At 35.2% G+C, this 14,758-nt stretch overlaps 1 protein-coding gene across 1 annotated transcript in view; it reads right to left on the bottom strand.

Moving 5' to 3' along the window:
- PKHD1L1 (PKHD1 like 1) overlaps positions 1 to 14,758 on the bottom strand; it is a 154,434-nt gene that overhangs the window by 117,563 nt on the left and 22,113 nt on the right. Inside the window, exons 9-15 of the mRNA XM_060127562.1 lie at positions 14,265 to 14,307; positions 10,100 to 10,170; positions 8,800 to 8,910; positions 6,778 to 6,867; positions 4,643 to 4,911; positions 3,244 to 3,335; positions 187 to 346 (exon numbers count right to left, since the gene is read on the bottom strand). Of these exons, the coding sequence (XP_059983545.1) occupies positions 187 to 346; positions 3,244 to 3,335; positions 4,643 to 4,911; positions 6,778 to 6,867; positions 8,800 to 8,910; positions 10,100 to 10,170; positions 14,265 to 14,307 (836 nt within the window). The remainder of the gene's footprint in view (positions 1 to 186; positions 347 to 3,243; positions 3,336 to 4,642; positions 4,912 to 6,777; positions 6,868 to 8,799; positions 8,911 to 10,099; positions 10,171 to 14,264; positions 14,308 to 14,758) is intronic.

The following is a 14,758-nucleotide window of genomic DNA, read 5'->3' as shown; positions in this document are numbered from 1 at the left end:
ATGTGTAAGTCATCAAATAACAGACTCTTTGGTTTATAATTACAGATATTCCAAGGCACAATTCAGTAATTTTCCATGACTGTTTTCCCCCAAAACAGTATCTTACCTAGTAAAATTAATAACCAAATAGAGCTCCTATATTTGAGCATTTACTTTCTACAAAGTGGATCTATAATCATAGCAAACCTGTACTTCCTGGACAATTGTCGACTGGGATTTGATCACTTGTTCTTCATTCACTGCATCGTCTGTTTGTTGTTCAGTATAGACATTTCTATACTGGTACAGTCCAACATCCACAAAAGCACTTAGTCTGTACTCCTGCAGCAAGATTTCAATGTAATATCTGGAAAATAGTGTAACTAAAGAATGTAACTTTTTCTCCAGAGCACTTGTCATGAATTTTTCTTTCAATGAATAAAATTTCAATATGATATAAAACATCTGCTTGTTAAATGATTTATATTGTAGTATCCCTGATTTTAATTATTAAAATATTAAGTTTCATAGCAGTTTGCTAAAAGAAAATGAATTATGTAAGATATCTGCATTAGAGATAAAGAGAACGATGAATTCATTCAGTTTTGTCCATAAATATTTATTGAAAAAGATACTATCCCCTATCTTCAAGTATCTTAAAACAAAATTACATTGTAGGTTATAACATAATCTTCCTGGCATAAAACAGAGGACACACAGAGGTTAAATACATTAACGTGTGTAAGAAAATGTCAGGCAGACCTAGACATACCATATATTTTGTATCTGAGTGGTTGTATGTCATCGATGAAAGTTCTTACTCTAAGTTCCTCAAATATTGCCTCCACTTGTAACTTGGGAAACAACACACTGCCGCAGAAAACTTTTACTGATTAGATTGATGATGGCCCTCTAATAAGCTGGATGAGATTCACACCTTAACTTTGGAAGTCTTGATTCCTGAGGCCCCGTGCCCATCATCCAAATGCCTATCCAGGATAAGGTGTTCACTAATCAGCTGTTACAGGTGAGTGAAAAGCTACTGCTTCCCTATCTAAATCTCTGTCAGTGTAACTAGTGCTCCCATCGTTGGAGAGGCCAGCTAGGAGTTCCTTTAAATTGCCTCACATCATTCAACAGATACTCTTGTAAATGGAGAATAAGTATCCACAGTTCATGTAAGACTGTGAATGAGGGGTATTTATTACCTCCCATCTGGCAAGGATGCTGGGGCTCTGGGTCATTTCCCTCATAGAACTGATACTGGAGGATTACATCAGGCTTTTGGCTGCCCTGAGAACCTGTTTGCCAGCTCCGTCAAATCAAGGTGGGCAATACTAATTAGGGAGCAGGATTCGGAGAAGAACCATTAAATTCTGTATCCTTACTGGCAGCTTAAAAATATTTTAAGGCACCTTCTATGTGCTAGACACTAAACTGAGCACTTCACAGACATTATTATATTTAATATTCACAAAATCCTATAAAATATATATTATTATTCTGTTTGATCATATGAATAACAGAGACTAAAAGAACTTAAAGATTGAAAAATTATTTAAAAGTTAGTCACTGAGGTAGGATTCAAAGTAGAAAGGGGGTGACCAAAGCGATATGCACTTAGAGATAAGGCTATATTATTTGAGTAAAATGAACTGGCAAGACAAGCTACCTTTGGAAAGGTCCCAGGGACCACTGTGCAATAAACCATCCTGCGTGGCCTCAATTTCAGAATACACAACCATCATTATAAGTGCCAGTGTAAATTTCAAGCTAGTTTGCAGACGCACAGATACCGGGGGCAAGATGTATTACAAGTCACCTTCATGCAAGCTCTGTGCTCTTGCCACGCAGGTAAACTGAACTCATTTTCCAAGGTCAAGGCAAAGCCTGAAGGTGTATTGACACTTAAGAGCAATAGGTATTAACGAGATACTCCATTTACTCTGAATTGGCCCAGGGAACTTGGTTAAAAAAGAAAATGCTTAAGTTTAGAAAGAAGTGATAGAAGGAGGAGGAGAAAAACAATGGAAAGCTTATTATTCCTAAGACTTTAGTGAGAACACTTAGTGTGATTTCTCTCAGGTACCATTGATCCCAACCCTCTCTGTCCAGCTCCATCACATCTTCATGGTGCTGCCTATGAGCATAATCTAATCGATATCTGTAAAGGTGACATGGTAAATGGAAAAAAAAAAAAAAACAACTCCTCCCATCAAGAAGTGAAGTGCATTTCTTCACCCACTGAATCTAAGTTTGGCCATTTGCTTTGGCCAATTGGATATTAGCAAATATGATACAAGCAGAATTTAAAAAGTACCTGTGCATTAGGAATTGCCCTCTTAACTGCTGGGACACTGTGACAAGCCTGGGCTAGCCTCCTTGAAGATGAGAGACCATGTGAAGTGAGACATCCCAGATATCTCAGTTCCCATCAGGACAGCTGAGCCTCCTGATATGTGAATGAGGCCATCCTGGACCATTAATCACCAACTAAATAGTCAGGATCAAAAGAACTACCTAGCTAATCACAAAACTGGGTTGCTTTAAGCTACTAAATTTGGGGGAATGGTTTCTTACGCAGCAAAACCTAACAGATACAAATGGTAAATGGAAGAAAATTTCAATGAAACTTTTGATGTTCTCCATGTAACTTAGCTATTTTGCATATATCGTCTTTTACCTCCCTGTTTTCTAGGAATCCTGAATTGACTTTTCGAATGGGATTATTAGCTATTTGAATAATATCCTCATTTTCTCCCTGGAATTGACCTTTCAGCACTAAATAAGTACTCCTTAAGGGCAGGGAATATATTTTAATATCCTTTGTATTAAATTTCTAGTACCTGGTCCAGGGTCTGGAATAAATCAAGAGAATATTAAATATATATTAATTATGGTACAAATCCATGTGGTTTTTGTGATTTTTCTCTAGCAATACAGAAAATAGGAGAAGAGAAATTAGATGGCTGGATTGACTGAAAGGTCCTAATAAGAAACTAAAGCAGGATTAAGTAAATTTCACAAAATTGTAATTTCTGCAACAGGAATAATTTAGATTTCAAATTTTCCTGGTTAGCTGAATGCCAGTATGCTTGAAAATATAGAAACAAAACTTAGCAAATTATAGAGAATGACCAATTATAAATTAAACCAATAAACTAGTATCACTTCTACCAATAAAACAAATTGAAAATATTTTTATATATAAAATTATAGTTTTTAAATATTACACAATAATTTAAAGAAAAGAAAAAACCTTACTCTTTTCCTTTTTGAAGATGAATGTCATCTGATCTTTGTGTTGGGCTGGAAAAATAACTGTTGGCATTGGAAGAATGATAGGCAATCCTCACCTTATCCCAAAAAGACAGAGAGAGACAGAGAGAGAGAGAGAGAGGGAGAAAAGAACTTATTAATAAGCCTGTTCAGCATTTATTTATCATTTATTTTTTCTGTCAGTCTTAGAACTTTTATGAACAGAAAAATGTGAAAATATTTCACATTTTTCTTCTAATATCTGTTTTTCATGATGAAATGTATTTTAAAAAATTATCAAAGCTCACTTCACCCCTTCCACCCTTAAGTAACATCAACTCCACTATTCCATGAACACACACAGAACACAGCTTTTCCACAATTAGAACTGCAAATGGGAAATTTAAAGTTCCATACAGGGAGGAGGTTGTTATTGTTAAATATAATATTCTTTTGTTCTGCTGAGAACTTTGAGGGACTTAATCCAAATGAGATCATTAAAAGGAGGTCTGAAAGATGCCAAAGATTACTAATTGGGTCTGCATACTAGAAAGAGAAGACTTTGGGCTTCCCATTAGAAATGACTATACTGTCTTTAAAGGAAACATGCTGAAAAGCTATGGTAAAATTGGGATTCATGTGTTATAGGCAGGAATTTAAACTTGTTCATCCAGTTTGGGAGACAACCTTGCCATATATACAGTGATTCATAAAATGTTCTTATGATTTGATTCATTAGTTTCACATTTGTGAAACTGTCCTAAAGAAATAACATAAAATACAGAATAATTTAATGAACACAAATGTTCAATTGAGTAAGATTTGTGGTCATAAAAAATCAGAAGTAAGTTAAAAACTTATCAGTATGGGGAAAGGTAGTAAAGTCATGCAATAGCATACTATTCAGTCATCAAAAATGGTGTTATATAAATTATTTAATATTATGTGAAAATACTGATACATGACAAAAATGACTATAAAATTGGATGTGTGATCCTATTTATGTAAGAAACAAAATACAGACAAAAGGAGATAATAGACTTTAATCTCATGACCAAGTAATAGTGAAACAGATCTAGCAGGATAGTGAAATACTTGTACTCTTCTCCAAATTTCCTATGTGTGACCATAATTCTTTCATAATAAAAATAATCTTCCATTTTAAAGGAAACATATGTGTTTTCTTTTTTGGTTAGAGAAAACTTAGGTATGGTAAAGCATTTCCTTTTAGACAATGGGTTTTCTAACAACTTTATGGTTAATACCACATGTGTTAAAATAGCCAAGAACCCACCACATAAATTCGTTAATATATGCACTGGTTTTGGTGTAGAATAAATGGGATATGTACAAAGGTTATCATAGTGTTTCTATAATATCAAGTAGTGTTCTGCGGCTTCCCTACCTTATCTTCAGGAAGTCCAGTCTGGCTGAAATAGATAGCGTAACGGTCATCACCTTTGATGTAGAATCTATAAACATCAGAATCTGGAGCCACCAAAAATCCACTGAAGCGTGCAACAAATGTATCTTGTCCCATAGGCCAAAGATAGGAAGCTGAATCTACCCAACTGGTACCCATGTACCCTGGAGTTTTTTCATTGTATTCGAGTATCTCTTCAAGATGTACTGGACGGCTACTATTCCATACCTCAAGCTTTAGGCCTCTCCCACCTGAACATAACAAAATAAAAGAAGGCTTTCATCAGAATTTTCATGCAGTATCTCAATGTCTTTTACTTGGGTGGTGATTATAGGTATTCTATTTCTATTCACATTTTTACAGCATGTGTGTAAACAAAACAATTACACATATCTCTACATGTATCTGTACCCAGAGGATAGACTGCTGTTACGACAGTCTGCAGTTTATTGTTTCACATATCTGTCCCTCAGATTCTACATATGTAAAATGAGAGTAATACTATGATTGACAAGGCTACTATAGGGATTAGATATCATACATATGTAAAATACCTGGTACTTAGTGAATGCTTTACATAAGATAGTAATAATATAATAATTATGATTTTTGATATGACTGATGTTGCTTTATATAGTCAAGACTCAAAACTTCAAGATTCAGACCATTTGATTACAAAATCTTCACCTTGATTATTCTCTCTAATAAAAGTTACTCAATTAATGGCTCAAAGAACAGACACTATTGGCCTTAACATTTCTGTCAGTATTTGTTTTTCTTCTTTTCAACATTACTTTTGCTCTAGGATTTCTCCTCCTTCTTGGACAGAATCAGAGAGAGAACATTCTCATTAAAGTGAACTTACACTTGCCAGTGTAATTTTTTCCTAATCATAATGAGCCGTCTCACTTTTTATTTTTCTTCTTTAAAATACAACAACAATCAGCTCAGGCCTTGGTTCAGCAGCCTTAGGCTTGTCTGGAGTGCCTGAATCTGGAAAGTAATGGCTACTACTCTTCCCCTGAGTCTGCTGAGAGAAAAGCTTGAGCACTTCAACCTTTCATAGCAGCAGCATGCTCTGGTATATACAACTTTCTTTAAAGTAATCAATTATAAATATCAAAATTCTCCTCTTAAACCGGTCAATTTTTAAATATTGTTCAAAACAAGGACATTTAAGAGGTTAATAAAATGAATTTACTTGGCTTCAAATACCAATCAATGACACAATTATAAACTGATTTCACTGAGTGCACAGGATGAGATACAGAATCCATGCACACACATGCACAGCATCACGGTGGTCTAGTTGCAGATATGAAGGCCATCAGGTGCACTTTCACTGGTCACAGGTGAAAATCTGAAAAGAATTTTGTGTTCCGTTTCTCTCATCCCTGTGATCATGCCTAAATCATTCTAGACAAATAAGGATTTAACCTCTGACGTTTATTTTTTAACCAGGAATAAAGCATTTTAAAATTTTCCATGTAGCCTGTACCAAAATGTAGTAATAATCATTTGATCTGAAATAAAGGCATCCTTATACTCTATCAATAGAGTTTTCACAGGGTATCTGAGTAATTTAGGCCAGGTTTACCTACACTGGTGCAGCCTTGATGCAGCTATATTAATAGAAAAATTTCCTAATCCAGAAAGTATAAAGAAAAAAACTAGAAAGAAATTTATTATAATTCTCACTACAAATTCTAAAAAATTCAAATAATATTTTTTGTTACTATGTTACGGGCTCAATGTTTGGGTCCCCTCAAAACTCAGATGTTGAAACCTAATGCCCAATGTGACGGTATTAGGAGGTAGGGCCTAATGAATAGGATAAGTGCCCTTATGAAAGAGACCCCACAGAGGTCTCTTCTCCCTAGCCCTGAGAAGGCCTCATCTGTGAGAAAGCAGGTCCTCACCAGATCCCCAATCTGCCAGTGCTCTGACCTTTGACTCCTATCCTCCAGAAATGTGAGAAATCAATGTTGTTTATAAGCTACCCAGTCTATGGTATTCTGTTATAACAGCCTAAACGGACTAAGACACTAAAGATATCTGTCAATAATATTCCTCTTACGCAAATATAGAAATGGTCCTTCTCTCTTTTGTTGACTTACCTGGATATACAGTTTTAAGAATATCAGGTTTAGGGGGTGTCTTGCAACATATGCTGTTTTCTGTGACATTCAAAATATCACAGGCTTGACCTACAGAGAAGCAAGGGCAGAACTGTTACTACAGAGCTTCAGAATGAAAATCACATCAGCCTATCTTGGAGTGCTTTTTCAATTAAAGCTAAGTTACAAAAGCAAGAGGCAAAGTTGAAGGGTCTTAATTTCCTTTACATATTCTCCATGAAAGCTTTAGCATTCATCAATTGTCATACTTCCACAGGCTACATTTTGCTGGCAAAATCTCACAAGTCTGAGTTAGAATATTTCATAATTTCAGAGAAACAAAATACGAAATTTGATAAAATGATGTCACTGTGAAATATTTTATCTGGGTCCAAAGCAAAGCCTTATGTTTTGTTCCTTGGAGAAAGTTTCTGAATAAATCAATGATGTTCAGAATTTACAAAAGTAGATGATCCCGGTCCTCTTAGGTTAATGGTGGTTTTGTCCAACTTTTTCAAATGAAAACAAAAGGAATAATAACTTGTAAGTGGTATTTCCACAGACAGATGGAAACCAAAACAGACAAGATTCTAAATAACAGTTGTTACACATAAGCACAATTAGACTTCAGTAAGAGTGTACGTTTTAGACCCCCATGTATTCCTCACAGTGCCTCATGTAAGGTCAGCCCTCATTAACTATTTACTGAAACGGAAATAACCCATGCACAGTGAAGCAAGGGAAATGGAGGAAAGTATCTTTGCCACATTTTGTTTGGTGGCCTGGAAAATGGATACTTCAACACAACCTTTCACTATTTTGAATGCTTTGTGAATGCAAGATCATTGAAATAGAAAACAGTACATTTTAACAGTGTATTAAACTAACTTAACCCATTTTGTTTGGAGCAAAGATACAAAAACTGATCATTATTTTCAAGAAATTATTGAGGATTCAAAATCTCAAATCTGGCTGTAACATTAATGGCAATGAAATATAAAAAAATTTAACATGTTATCTTTGCATATCAGCTGTATCATAATATCAGATCGTAAAACATATTATATATATTAAAAATATTTTATGTCCCTGCTTCTAATATTTAAAATATAGTATCTGATCAGAATAACATATTATATGAAAGTTTAAAATCTTTTGGCCTATGCAGGTGGCCAGCAAGGATTCATGGGGATAGGAAAGACATTATATGAATGTTACACGAGGTTGCTTTCTATGACTTTCTTTTCTTGAAATCACATCTTGGCTGGCTCATTAGCAGATTCCTTAAAAGCAGAAAGTACCTAAGCAGCGGGCTCTATCAGAAAAATTACGTGCCAGGTGCATGGGCAGACATCCTGTCCCCTGCACGTCAAGGTAGGTAAGGTCATTATAACTGAGTGGGAAGACCCCCACTGTTACATTCATCCCCAACTTCCTATTTGAGCTGCCTAGCACCCTACCTCTGAACAGATCTGGACCAGACATATAAAAGTGATGCATAACCAGAGAATCAAGCCTGATGTGCAGCTGTGAACATATAACACATTAATTGATGCTCTTTCTAAGGCCAATATCATCTATAATTACTGATGTCCAGATAAGGCACCGTATATGACAAGGGGATGAGGAGAGTATCCCTAAATACCACTTTAAATTTCCCATAATTACCTAACCCTTTAAGAAATAATAACAGTTCAAAAAGGTAATTTAAGAGTCTATTAAATAGAGGGTACGTGTGTCGCTAAGTGTGGTGAGGAATTTTTTGATGGCAGCCATGATGCTGCCATGCAGTGCCCTTCGGTGCTGACCTCAAAGCCCAAATCTTGGTCATATAAAGGCTGCAAGGAGTGGTCCTCACTGGAGAATTGCTGTGGGAAAAGCATCAAGCCCCAGAACCAAATGCCCATCTGAAAATACACAGCTTTTAAATTAAGCATTAATTAAGAAAAGACTGTTATTCTTCTTAGATGTTATTAAAGAAAAGGAAGGATTGGTTCTTTTATTAAAAATCATGAAAATTACCTCCAACAAAAACTCGGACTGGGAAATCTGTCTCATCAAAGAACCGTCCACTTATTGTTAGCATGGTGCCGCCTTGAATGCTTCCTTGTGAAGGTGAAACCTTAGTGACCTCTGGGAGGGGGAGGGGAAGGACAAGAAATACAATGTCATGAATATTACACATAAACACGAATGTTTGATTTTTACCAATTTTCCAAATTACCTAGCCATAGTACATAACACAGTGAAGGTATTGGATTACCAAATGAAAGTATTAGGTGTTTCATTATTTTGAAACAAAATAATGATGCAATCCTGCAAAGAGGACTATAAACATGGCTTTCACAGAGACCTACATCTTCTGGGGACCAGGCGTTAGTGGTAACTAGTACTAAAGAGACACTGGTAACAGAAGGATCCAGAGAACAAGGAAAACCTGGGCTGAGCGTAGATGTTTGGTTCCAAAAGAAAACAGGAAGGCAAAGAGAACAGCCTCTTCTCTATGCTCTTGAAGAATGAATCATCCTTATATTTATGGGCCAACATCTTATATTTTTTTCATATACTAATATATTAACTATGATTGGAATTCTTGTGGCTTTATATATAGAAGTCTTAGGTATATTGGTAAAATAGCCCAGTGCATAACATATGGTAGATTCTTATTAAAATTTATCCTTATTAGTTCAATCTATCAAAGTTCTATGTATTTTTACATAGGAGTTTCACATTAAATAAGTTTCTAGAAAAAGCCAGGATAGATCATATTTTTTTTTGATAGATCATATTTGATTGATTCCAAGACATACATTTTTTTCACATTTGAACATCTTTGAAATCTGAATCATCCCAGACCTGGAAGGAAGTACAATTCTTCCAGAAGGGTTTGTGTTTGCTTCTGACACTCGCCTAAGGGCACTACCAACCTCAGACCTCATTAAATTAAAATAAATTATGATCTGCTTGAGGATTCTTTTGGACCACACTGACAGCATAAATCTCAGAGAGTGCTGGTTTGTGGTTTCAATTGACAGCAGAGATTTTTTTTTCCTCCCTTGATCAACAGCCCAAGTTGAGATGCACAAGTTTCCCTGCTGTCTCTTTTAGTGTGATAAGTGTATTTCTCAATCACCCTTACACCAGAAATGTAGTTTTCGGGATCGTAGCTTAATGTCAGGACTTCCTATTTCACTCCTCATCTTAGGTGTGTTTCCTTTCTTAGAATTACGTAACATAGTACACTTTACAGTCACTGTTGTATTTGATTTGATGAAATGTCTCTTCTCCCGCCCCCCACCCCACACACAGAAAGGTCACATACCTGCATACGTTTGAAACATTGAAATTTTATTGAGAGAAGAAACAAAATATGCCATTTTTTGTGGTAAACTCCTGTTTAAAAAAAGTAAAAATTCTTGCTTTAAAAATGACCTTTATTTTAGGAAACTGTTTCTTTTTTTTTTTTTTTTACTTTAGTGATAGAAATCATATAATTTACAAAGGAGCAGGAAAGAACTTTTCAGGAGGATAAAATTGTTATACATCCTGATTTAGTTATTGATTACACAAATACATGAAGATATATTTGTCAGAACTCACTGAACTGCACACTTAAAATATGTACATTTATTATATGCAAATTATACTTCAATAAAGTAAGAATTTATATTAACATAAAAAATAAACAGACAGGAGGACTGCCCTTCATAAAAGCTGGGCTCTACTGATGACCACCCTAGAGTGCTCTATGCTCTTATAACCCATTTACTGTCAGAATAACTAACATTATTGAACACTTATCAGGTATGCTAAGATTTTTAAGCTTTTAAGCTAAGATTTTTTAAGCTTTTAATTTATTACGCTATTAAATTTTCAATTTCATATTCCATGAAGTAGGTAAAACTCAGAGAATTTTTATCTTAGTCAAGATCACAAAGACAGTAAGTAGCAGAAATAGAATTTGAGCTCAGGCAGTTTGAGTCCAGAGCCCTGGGTACTACACAGTTCTCCTCTCTTGCCACTAACTTACATGAGAATACAAATGGATGACAGCAAGTTCACAACAGTCCACCAGAGTTAAGTCACCCTTAATAAACACAGAACCTATTTATATTTTTGACAGATACATACTTGCACTTCCATAGTCTAGAGGATTAGGAAAGGAAGGAATCTGATCCTAAAATTAAATGCTGTTCTCTTAATTACCTCAGTTAAATTCATAATTAGAAAAGTTAAGAAATTCTAATATTAAGACCTAAACCCATTCACCCTAATTATAACACAATGAACTGGAATCTAAAAGGATAATGCAAATCTTGTGGTGGAGACCAAGAGTTAACTCCCTATAAGTCTAACACAGGCATTATAATTTGCATTTGCAAAGCTAAAGAGTCCCTGAAAATATTTTATGCTAAATTAGTTATTTAAGAAGTTCATACTAGATTTTATAATTTTATGTTATGAGCTTTTCAGCTGATTTCTCAAAGATCTGAAATGATGCCAGTTCCGACAATGTTGTCTGGGGTCAGATCCTGCATCTGAAAAATTAACTCTGCTTTTTAAGTTGGTGGGAAAATTGCCTCCTGAAATAAAATTTGAACGTAATTTATTTGGTATGACACTGAGGTGATTTTCACTAATTCATTGATAATGACTAGGCATTTCTCAATTAAGCGAGCCTCATCTAAACCTTATCAGTTTGGAACAGCTGTTGTTTGAACTTGGGGTAATAGAAGAGAGAAAGTTGGTTATTAAAAGAAATACAGAATGCATACAACATTGTAAATCAACTAAACTTCAAAAAAAAAAAGAAATACAGAATGGGTGCCACAATACTGTCTAATTGGTTCATCTGATATTCAGGAATACTCCTGAAATTTGTGAAATATGGATTTTATAACTTATAAAATGACAATGTTTTTAAATGCCATGTAATCTTAAAACTAGGCTCCTAAGTAGTAAATGTCATATTTTTAACAGTTATCTTAAATTCATAAGATTGTTTTATATAGAAACACAATTTCTTAAATTCTGAGACACTAATACAAAAGGAAATCCATTGGCTTAAAAAGGAAAAAAATGATTATAAGTCAAGATCACAGAATTAACAATTTTATGCAATATTTTTGCCTATATATGTGCAAATTTTCTGACTTTTTAAAATTGAAAATTGGGGGCATGTTAATGCCACATATTGACTTATGTATACTTATTAATCACATTCAAGCTTGATCACTCAAATGTTCTATTTTTGGGTAATTATTTCTCTGAGAGACATGATGGATTTGGCAATTAGTACCTTTCATACAGACTCAGGACTAAGAAGTCACACATTGAGAGCATAAAAGAACCATATATAGTTCATGAAATAATTTAAAACTGAGTAATTGTTGCTTCTGACATATTTTTCTAGTATTTTCAATAAAATCCTATTGTCTAATCTTATCAAATTATATGTAAGTAGGCCATGTCCTTGCAGCAAATCACAGTTAAGTCATGGGACTGTGTCATTTGCCCCATGTAAATCATAAAGGTAAAGCTTAGCACCGTTTACATATCATCCACTCTGGCTTATCTTGAATTATAATATTCTTCACGGTTTTAGAGCAGTATATATTATTCTATAATGAAGTGTCCAGTGGGAATTTTCTGGCGGTCCAGTGGTTAGGACTTGGTGCTTTCACTGCCAGGGCCTGTGGTCAATCCCTGGTCGTGGAATTAAGATCCTGCAAGCTGCGTGGCACAGCCCAAAAAACTGTTAAAATTTTTTTTTAAAAAGAAAATACAGTCCCTGTGCTTTGGGGACCCACAATTTAAAAAAAACAGTGTCCAGCCCAGGTTTATAACTTGGTAATAAACACATTGCCTCTAGGTGTCTAGAACTAGCTCATGCCTAAATACAGTGATAATGCATTTGGTTTCACCGACTCAACTGCATTTCCATACATGCAGGGACCAAATCTCACCCTTCTCTTGCAGTCTGTAAACAATGAACAGGAATAACATCTACTCTGATTACAATATTGCCACTCTTTCCAAACTTCTAAGCACTGAGTCTCTCTTCAGAGACAAAAAAGAAATCAATAGACCTATTTTATCATTGGTCTACTACTGACATATTAGGACTGGATGGCTAAATCTGTGACTTATTTGGATTTCTATCAACCAGCTCATTTTCCCAGTGGAAGATGCTATGACATTTTGGGAAGAACAATTCATTTAGGTTTGGCACATCATGGTCCTGCCCATAAAAGGCCATCAGCATGCTATAGTTAGTGGGACTGCCAACAAATGCCACCCCCCCACATTTGCAAATACTCCAGGAGTGGGGTGATCCCACCATGTTAGAGAATCCTGAGTCAGGATGTTAAATACTGATGAGATGTGGTTCTGTGACTGAAACCCTCCATCAGTCATGGCAGAGCACTGGAATAAAAGGCTTAGGCCCTGGAGTCAGACTGCATGGGTTCACATTCTAGCTCTGCTTCCTACCAGCTGAATATCCTTGGGCAAATTATTTAATGTTCCTAAGCCTCATTTTCCCAGTGTGCAATATGGGGTGGATGATAACATTCAATTTATAGGTTCTTTGGGAGTATTAAACTAGATAATATATGTAAAGTGCCTAACACCATGCCTGCTACTAAATGTTCACTATTATTATCTATAATATGACATTTGCAACATGTGTTGAGACTTGCATATTCTGATATTTCTGTAAGCGTGTGATGGTCTTTCTGACTGAAATTAGGATATCTGGAAATAAGTTCTAGTTTTACTAAAAATCATAAATATAAGTTATTAACATTGGTGTTAAAATGAACAATTAAAAGCTATAACTACCATCTTTCAAAACTCTATTTGTCCTGACACTTTAAGAGAAAACCATTATCAGGTAATATTAACCATGAGGTTTTATTTATTCTTACATTAGTTCAAATCAAAATTTAATTACTTAGCTATCAAAACAATTTTAATTAAATAAGAAGGATGACAAAACATAAAATAATACTTTATAATATCACAATCAAAGATTTTTTTTAGTTATTGTTTTAGGTAATGCTAGATTTCCCAACAATTGGAAGGCCATGTCTGAGGCACAAATTATGAGTGAACAGGAGTTACAGATCCCTTAAATGTTAATTTGGGGGAAGAAAGTGATTAATTTTTTAATCTAGGGATCTATATAGCACAAAGTAAATGTACACTTTTTTTTTTTTTTTTTTTTGGCGGTACGTGGGCCTCTCACTGTTGTGGCCTCTCCCGTTGCGGAGCACAGGCTCCGGACGCGCAGGCTCAGCGGCCATGGCTCACGGGCCCAGCCACTCCGCGGCATGTGGGATCCTCCCGGACCAGGGCACGAACCCGCGTCCCCTGCATCGGCAGGCGGACTCTCAACCACTGCGCCACCAGGGAAGCCCGTACACTTTTATTTTATTTACCCAGTTGAATTAATTATGAAAATTATTATTTACAAAATGACCTACCTTCCATAATCACTATCCAAGATGAAGCTGACATTGTGATGACCTGGAATTAATTAATATATGCAATCAATTAAATTCTCAATCACAGGAGAACAATAACTCTGTATTATAAAGCTGATTTAAAACAAAGAAAAGAAATATAAAATTAACACTGTAATTATGCAACCGTCTACTAATCCTCAAAGAAATGAAAACTGAAATATCTTAAAGTACCTAGTACTTTAAGATATACAAAATAATATATCTCAAGGTTATAACCAGGAAAACCTGACAAAATATAATAATGAATGAAGGAGAAGAAAAGAATATATATGTAACCATATTGCCCTCAATTTTCTTTCATTCATTTAACAGCTACTTAATTGAGTCAGACACTCAGCTTCGGGTTGAGAGATGCAGGGTGAGCACACAGTTTGCTCTTCTCAAAGAGCACACTGCCAAGTGGAGGATACAGTCAGTCAAAAGCAATGACACAGAGAACTAAAAACTGTGAT

This window comes from Lagenorhynchus albirostris, chromosome 17 (assembly GCF_949774975.1).
Source record: "Lagenorhynchus albirostris chromosome 17, mLagAlb1.1, whole genome shotgun sequence".
Taxonomy (NCBI): Eukaryota; Metazoa; Chordata; class Mammalia; order Artiodactyla; family Delphinidae; genus Lagenorhynchus; species Lagenorhynchus albirostris.
The sequence above is the reverse complement of the archived record's forward strand: the minus strand, read 5'-3'. Positions and strand labels throughout refer to the sequence as shown.